Here is an 8,978-nt window from a genome sequence, read left to right on the forward strand (position 1 = left end):
ATACTCTCCAACTGAATGTACTGCACATAAACCGCCTCATGTTTTAATTGGGAAGTCATTCAAGATATCGTAGCACGTTTTCTTGAAGGAACATACTACTCATTGGGTCGCTGAAGACTCTTTGGCAGCCCATGGCTAGGCTCAGCAGATAGGCGTACAAAAGACAGCGGAAATCCAGGAGCTACGTCATGCAGATAAACTCCAAGAAGGGATGAATCTTCCATAGCCTGTCGAAGATTCTTCAGCAACTTTATGGAAGGTGTGCTCCGCCAAAAATCTCATCGTTTGTCACACTGTTGCTAATCCAACTTTTTTGTCTGAGCAAATGCTACTAACGCCGTAGCTGTTGGTCGTCGTAATTTCTCGAATATTCGCAATCAGTGGCAACCACTCCCATGCAAACATAACATATCGGAAACACAACTTTCTCTGGGAACCACTCACAAGGTTGCTGAAAACTCTTCGACCTTGTGAGTAGTTTCGTTCATGAAAATATACTGTGATATCTCGAATATCGTGCCAACTGAATCACGAGGCAGCCTGTGTGCAGCAAATTCAGTTGTAGAATGTCATAAACAAGAGATTCACTTGAGTCACTTGTGAAAACCAAATAGATTTGCAAATAAGTGTATTTCTCGAAAACCTTCTCTGTTTCTCAGTAAAAACATCGTGCCAAGTAAAGCATTACTCTGATCCGTTGCACGCAAAGCCCATCAATTTTTTTCCAGTCTAATGTTACTTCAGAATATGTTCAGAACGCCTCTACCAAAAGACTTGATTAACTCTTCAATTCCTTGCTCATCCTGTGATGAGGACGAGTATAGCAATAACACACTGTTCTATTCTCCGTCTGAAACAGCAAAGTTGCGGAACTAAAACATGTTTTCCCGTTTTATCCGACCGTGAACACTTCCCCTATGTCATTTGCTTGCAATTAACTTGATTGCCAGCTTGTGGAATAGACATGACTGGATTGCTTCAGACGCAACACCCCCCCTCCCGTCCCTCCTTCAAATTTACTTTGGTCATCCTCTCATCCCGGAAGCCTCCGGAACAATCATCATCCATGTCACCACCCGTTGTGTTCCGGTTTCCGGTGCTTTGGTTGTGTTTCCCCAATCCATCCCTCTTGGCATTCACCTAACCAACGACCCACCCCCACTCGACTTCCAACCCACACACCCACATCGCCCACCCTTGTGATTCGTTGTTTTGTTGTTCTTTTTCTGTTTGCCCGCAACTCTCCAACCAAGTTTGACGTAACAAAAATATTCCGCAAAATAAAACTCCCATCGTTATTTCCCCAATTGTTTTGTAGAATTATCCGTCGTTCCCGGTCTGGTCTACGTGGCTTCCAAGACCTCTGAGGAGTTGGTCAGGCGTGAAAGGACGAATAGAACCATTTCACGTGGGTCATCCTTGCTAGATGAGCTTCACCCTCATCGTTGGTCATTTGTAGACCTATCCATGAAGTGTAATGAGTACCCCCATGTGTTGTACCGATTATTCTTCTGGCATTAAAACATTTCCTGATGACAGAAAAAACGTTAAGTCGACGTGAATTCGTCTGATGTAGCATAGCCGAAGTCGAATGGAAAAAAACGAGAATACGTGACACTACAGAAATGCTGAGTAATTCAAAATAACACGGATCGATAAATACGGCTTCTCGGAAGCTGTGAACTCACAAGGTGAAAAGTACTCAAGCTGAGAATCGTGACCTGATTGGTTATTTGTCCGCGTGAGCTCGAGATAGCTCAAGCGCGAACTTACTGACCTTGACATCTACAAATGTCACGCTGGTTCAAACTTGAAAGATTTTCATGTCGAGTGACAAAGTGGAAAATGGATTCTATCTGATGGTTCGAGGCTCTGAGTCCGAGCTCCAATCTTGACGGGATTTAGATACTACTGATGAGATCCAGTTAGAGCGACATTCAGGACCACCGATTTTCATTTGTGCACAGTGGAGAGGTAAAATCTCAGAGTCTAGTGACAGAAAATTAAGAATATAACTCAGTGTAACTTTTCTGTTTTGTGGCCGAGTTTGAACTCACTTGAGGATTCTTAGGAGACCTTGTTGGAGATTTCCATAGTTTCACGGCGCTTCAAAGTCAGTAAACATGATCTGATAACAATGTGTTCCGGGTTCCATGACCTCCTTAGTTTCACATTTTCTTGGCCGTCACCGAATGAGTAACACTCAGCGGTTAGTATGTGCTATAAACGCCGTCATCCAAGTCCCCTTTTCGCCAAACAAAGGACCGGATTCAGTACATGCACTAAAACCCACCATCAGGCCCTGATGAGTAACGAACAATTGCTATTTCCATAGCCACACCTCTCTCGTTACCTCTGTTCTGGTGTAATTATTCCACACCAAACAGGGGAAGCACTGGACTCGAGCTTTGCTCTTGCTAGAGCCCATCAGCAGTGCATACCCAATGGTCGTGTCCGGGGTTCAAACCCCGGACATTTGACATGCGAGGCGAGAGCGTTACCACATCTCCGTCAGAGCATGTTGAACGCATCTGAATTTTCGTGTCTAAACAGGCGATCGTGTTCACACTTGAGCGATGTGATTGGTGTGCCCGACTCATCGAACGACGACCTAGTAACTGTCCTGGTTGAGACGATCGATTGAACATGTGATAATTCAGGTACGTCGAACGTGCGTTGCTGGAGTAGTGGTTACACGGGCGCCCCGCATATAAAATGTCCGGGGTTCGAATCCCGACACGGCCATTGCATATGTACTGCTGATGAGCTCTAATAAGAGCGAAACTCGAGTCCAGTGCTTCCCTTCGGTGTGGGCTCACCAGAATAATTACACCACAACAGGAACACGGCCGTTCAAACGAGAGTGGTGTGGCTATGAACAAAAATACCTATCACGCTAAACCCCAAACTTGCAATTGCTAGTTCACTGGTCCAGTTACGCTTCGCACGCCATTTGATCTGAAAGATCTGTAAACACTTGAAGTACATATCCTGACGAAGCATAGATAATTAATAACAGGGAATCGCTTGTAGGATATCCGCGTCCACCTTTTCAGGCTTGTTCACCATACGATTCATCCAGCTTTCGTATGCTATGCTTACAGACGTGTGAACGTGTGTTGTTTTCTATTGAAACTCAAAGTAACTATTTCTGTTGGTCTACGCGTTCCCCCCCCCGCCCCCCCCCCGCCGCATGTATGTCTGGCGACAGTTAATAACAGGGTGCAGAATTCCCAAAGGTGTGCGACCTAAACACCCCCGTCTCCTCCCACGCACACAGCTGGAACAATCCCTTTGAGTTGGGCGGCGGGCTATTTACACCTCAAAGTTTGAGGTCGGGAAAATTGAATTAAAAATGACCATTGATATTTCTCCGGTGCGGGTCTGTCAGAGTTTAACATTAACACCTTTCCCGTGTCGGAACGTTGCGTGTGTGTGTGTGTGTGTGTGTGTCGGTACCGAAGCACAGTGAAATGCCAGTCAGGAAACCGGTCCTTACCCGTTTGGTTGTTTAAACCACTGCTGGTGAACTATAAACTCAATCAAATTGGGGAAAAAGTAGGAAAAATGTTCACCGTTTATTTCAGAGTTTTCCCAGGACATGCTTGATCAGTTAAAACGTGGAAGGAGATTTTTCAGTCGATTTCATCCACCTGTATTTTACATCCAAACTCTTGCAGGCGGCGGCGCAATTATGTTCACCATTTTGTCCACCTTCGAGGAATCTGACGGACGCATTCGTTTATGTAATCCTGTCCGGGTGTTTATTTAGCCCTCCCCAACCACAGATGGGATGGGGTGACGCATGGCACGAAGACTAGCTACCAGAACATCACTTATTGGCTGATTGTGTCACACGTTATTCACACCAGTCATGTGATCAATCCGAAAGAACCGTTTCACGTGATCTACCAAACAGGCTGCTAGTAACGATTCAACGGCTTTGTCCGACTACGGTTGAAGGAGCCGCAATATGATTGCGGGATTCAGTAGTATGCCGAGTATATTTCTCTGGTCATGTGACACATGCCATTCACATCAGTCACCTTTCGAACCACTCTACACTTTTTGAAAAATGCACTTATTTGCCTATCACTTTGGTTTTGATGGGAGACTCACCGCGAACCCGGATGAATCTCTCTGCTTAAACAATCAGGCCACCTCATGTTTCAGTTGGGACGATATTCCAGATTAGACTTAATGCATTACTCATAAAGTTGCTGAAAACTCTTCATCCTTGTGAGTAATGTATTACGTCCACACAATGTATCGCGATATCTCAAATATTGGAGCAACTGAAACATGAAGCGGCCTGGTACAGCAAACTCAACTTGGGTTCAAGTAGAACCAAAGGTTGACGGCGCCTACCTGATGAGCTCCAAGAAGGGCGAAACCCGAGGTGGATTGTCGAAGAGTCCTCAGCAACCTTATGAGTAACGTATCTCGTCTATACACTCAACACTTTACTTTTTCTCAAAACCGATTAACTAGCTTTCCCCTCTCAATCAACAAGCAGTCCCCGTTTGCACTCTAACCCGTGCACTGACTCTACGAAGCGGTCTCAAAAACGTCAAAGTACTTGTTATAACAACGGGAATATTCAAGAAGTGGTATTGCTTAACCCCGATACTTCCGTACAGAAAAGTAGAGCTAACTCAAGGAAACTCAGCCGTCCAGCTTTCTTCGTTTCTTTCGTTTCTATGAAGACAAAATCAGCCATCCGGTAGGTACTGTGTCAACGCCGGGTGTGTTGGTAACTCTTTCAATCGTACAGCCGCTTCGGTGCCTAGCTGTCACACCATTCACAGGGAGGAGTTACTTTCAGGTCTCCCAAGCTTAGACAGGAGTAATCAAGACACTGAGGTTGGGTTCGAATCACGTACCGGTCGGTCAGCGAGTTCTCCCCTTGAGCACTGTGCCATCTCAAGATCATGCCGTGTTTTTTATTCTTCGATAACTTAACGGCAAAACGTCTAGTTCTTATAACGATATTCCGTACCACAGTGTACCACGTGTAGTTTCTCCCCATAACCATGCAGTCACGTGATCCGGCATTCAAAAAACACAACAACCAGTGCTTTTTTCTGGGGCGGGGTGGGGTAAGAGTGATCAGCTCTCTCCAAACAATGTGAGTAGTGGACTTGTACAAAAACCGTCCAGCTTCTACCGAATGCAACTCAGGAAAAAATTATGGGACTGCCCACCGCAGCCACACACCTGGGAAATCGTTTTGGGCGTTTCTGGATGGTAGCTGAAAAATTCCATCGCAAACAAAACCCGCAATTAAAACTACCAGTGGACGCAACCTAAGTATCCTATCAAATCGAGAGCACTCTCATTTATTTCACCTCACAATAACTTTCTCGTCTTTTTGTAGATTGCGTTGATAACGCCGTAACAAGCAACTCCCTCTCTCTCTCTGTTCTAAGGATTTTTGCAACTCTGTATATTCCGCTGTACTGGAGTATTCCACCGGCTGCTAATCAGGTGACAGTGGGCTAAACAAGTTGAACAGTTCAACATCTTCAGGACACAAGACGAAAGGTCTTTGATGATGCCAAAAGCGAGGGTCATCGACTTGTTTGGTTGAGATATCCTATTCCCTGTCTGTCGACGAAAACATATGGAAAGTGCAGTTTTTCAGAAGTCTGGATGTAACATCATTTACCGCCAACCGGACTCGAGTAGTGCTCAAACGGTTTTCGAATAACCGATCAGTGACATCTGGAAACTTTCCATTAGGCGTGCACAGAGGTTCACCTGAAACATATTTGAATCTCTCGTTTATAGAATTCGTCAACTTGGTGCGTTGGATCGATAATCAAGATAGAAAAATTACCATCCATACAGTTCCTATGGTTACTTAAAACGCCGGACAGACCGTTTCATCTTTCATGGGGTTCGTCGGATGTGTCAAGTCCCCCAAATCGTAGACATCAAATTGCACGTAGGTTGGGGTAGATGACCGTCGGCGCGGTTCGACAGCCTGGATATCATTCCGATTGAAATGTGAGGTGGCTTATGTACAGCACATTCGACTGAAGAGTAGCACTAGCGAGAGATTAATACAGACAATAAGATAAAGACATTCGTTCAACTAGCACTCTTTCGGTGCCTTACTGCCATGCCACCCGAAGGAAGCACGAGGGCTGTCAAGTTGCCCAAGCCTAGACAGGGAAGTCGAGAGCCAGAGGTCGGGTTCGAACCACGGTCAGTCAGTTCGCGCTCTAGCGACTGAGCCTCTCATCCAGCGAGATTCAAGTGTCTGCAGCGCTACCTGACTGGGAAGTCATGACAGGCGGGTCGATCGATCGTCACAAACAGGGTGAGTCGGGTACACCAGCCAATCACATCGCCCAAGCGTGAACACATCCGCCCGTTCATACGTGAAAATTCACATGCGTCCAACGTCCGCTGGCGGATCAGTGGTAACACGTTCGCCTCGCACGTCACGTGTCCGGAGTTCAAATCCTGGTACGGCCATTGGACATGCACTGCTGATGAGCTCTGATAAGAGCGAAACTCGAGTCCAACGCTCTCCTCATTTGGTGTGGGCTCACCAGAATAATTACGCCAGAACAGGAGGGTGACTGTCCAAACGAGCCGTGGGTCTACCTGACGATCCAAAATAAGGGACAGGTGTTATTCATTTCACAAGAGACTCTACCGAATCTCTCGTTTATGATGTTTTTCAACGGAATGTGCTGCACAAAGAACGCCTAATATTTCAGTTGGTACAATATTCGAGATATCGCTGTATATTTTCATGAAGGAAACTACTCACAAGGTTGGTGAAAACTCCAGAGTCTTTTCGAATGGTATTCAAAAGATACGAATAAGCAGTGACCATCCGTAGAGCCTTACGTTCATGCTACCGGAAGGAAACACGAAGGCCGAAATACTGTCTGGTAGTCGAGATACTGAGGTAGGGTTCGAACCATGGACTTTCCGGTCACCAAGGCGAACGTCTCAAGCAATACTGGATATGTTCGTCTTGGCGCTACCAACCAAATGGTAGAACGATCATCCTATTGGGTGGGAACGAAGAACGTTTACAGAACACTCCGGAAAGACATCTGCTTCTCTGTGAATCCGGTTCCCATTGTAAACCATCAACTGGCCAGTCCTGCTGTCCAGTCCATCAACTCCCACCTGAACCCTGGCCTCAACTTCATTGTGACAACCTTCGGGGAACAACACCGGACTGGCGTTACGTCAACTCCAGCGAGTCTGCATGTGTCTGCGATTGACAGACTGTCTCAAACAGTTTGATATCTTCCGGTTGGTACATTCTGTTTCGACTGCAACAATCAGTGGGATTGTCAAACGAAACACGTGCCTGTGACGAGTCACCGTCCGAGGTGACGGATCGATAAAGGCGAAGAAATTCACCGGTCATCCAACAGTGGTTGTGGACAGCGGTGGCTAATGACAGTTTGAGTAATTGATGGATAGCTGTTTGTCGAATGAACACGGGGCGATGGGCTGGGCACAATAAAAGCAGCTGAAGTGAGAAAATATGTGGGACTTTTGCCTTCACGTCTGGTTGAGACTCACAGGTTGTAATCGATACAATTGAAGCGAAGTCGGTGAGCTAAACGGAAGAATGTAAAACCTGGCAAAATACGTTGGTTCGAAAATTACATTGGCGTTCTCGAAAGACTAGGATTACCATCTCTTATGTGATGATGTTTGACTGAATAGTATCGTTAACGCCTACTGATGTTTAAGGAGCACGCTATTCGGGATATCGCAGCATAATTTCTTGACAAAACACACTACTGATCAGGTTGCTGAAGAAGCCTTGCAGCCCACCACTGGCCTCAATCTCCTTAAACTTAAATGTGTAGGCTAAGAACTCTGGGTCTAAACAGAACGCAAGCATGAGGGAGAGTTGAAAACAGCCCTGGTAGACCCCAACAGGCGTGAGTTTTGTGGCGGTTTTCTGAAGAGTACTGAGCAACCTTATAAGTAACTAGACATGTCAGTAAGTCAAAAGTTCATTTTCAGACACCGCGAAACAAATAATGCACGCCTTCGACTAAATGACACGGCTATACATAAAACAAAAAATGTGGTTCATTAAGTCTCCAGGGAAATTTAAGATTAGTTAGTTAGTTAGTTAGTTAGTTAGTTAGTTAGTTAGTTAGTTAGTTAGTTAGTTAGTTAGTTAGTTAGTTAGTTAGTTAGTTAGTTAGTTAGTTAGTTAGTTAGTTAGTTAGTTAGTTAGTTAGTTAGTTAGTTAGTTAGTTAGTTAGTTAGTTAGTTAGTTAGTTAGTTAGTTAGTTAGTTAGTTAGTTAGTTAGTTAGTTAGTTAGTTAGTTAGTTAGTTAGTTAGTTAGTTAGTTAGTTAGTTAGTTAGTTAGTTAGTTAGTTAGTTAGTTAGTTAGTTAGTTAGTTAGTTAGTTAGTTAGTTAGTTAGTTAGTTAGTTAGTTAGTTAGTTAGTTAGTTAGTTAGTTAGTTAGTTAGTTAGTTAGTTAGTTAGTTAGTTAGTTAGTTAGTTAGTTAGTTAGTTAGTTAGTTAGTTAGTTAGTTAGTTAGTTAGTTAGTTAGTTAGTTAGTTAGTTAGTTAGTTAGTTAGTTAGTTAGTTAGTTAGTTAGTTAGTTAGTTAGTTAGTTAGTTAGTTAGTTAGTTAGTTAGTTAGTTAGTTAGTTAGTTAGTTAGTTAGTTAGTTAGTTAGTTAGTTAGTTAGTTAGTTAGTTAGTTAGTTAGTTAGTTAGTTAGTTAGTTAGTTAGTTAGTTAGTTAGTTAGTTAGTTAGTTAGTTAGTTAGTTAGTTAGTTAGTTAGTTAGTTAGTTAGTTAGTTAGTTAGTTAGTTAGTTAGTTAGTTAGTTAGTTAGTTAGTTAGTTAGTTAGTTAGTTAGTTAGTTAGTTAGTTAGTTAGTTAGTTAGTTAGTTAGTTAGTTAGTTAGTTAGTTAGTTAGTTAGTTAGTTAGTTAGTTAGTTAGTTAGTTAGTTAGTTAGTTAGTTAGTTAG

The 8,978-nt window shown here is 43.8% G+C and overlaps 1 protein-coding gene across 1 annotated transcript; it reads left to right on the forward strand.

The window, feature by feature from the left end:
* Positions 1 to 2,762: 2,762 nt before the first annotated feature.
* Positions 2,763 to 6,366, forward strand: T265_08235 (hypothetical protein; the record flags this gene model as incomplete). The annotated part of the gene is made up of 2 exons (XM_009173982.1): positions 2,763 to 2,866; positions 6,252 to 6,366. The coding sequence occupies 2 exons, from the start codon at positions 2,763 to 2,765 to the stop codon at positions 6,364 to 6,366; spliced, it is 219 nt and encodes a 72-aa protein (XP_009172246.1).
* Positions 6,367 to 8,978: the final 2,612 nt, after the last annotated feature.

The sequence above is a fragment of the Opisthorchis viverrini genome (assembly GCF_000715545.1).
Source record: "Opisthorchis viverrini unplaced genomic scaffold opera_v5_205, whole genome shotgun sequence".
Lineage (NCBI taxonomy): Eukaryota > Metazoa > Platyhelminthes > Trematoda > Opisthorchiida > Opisthorchiidae > Opisthorchis > Opisthorchis viverrini.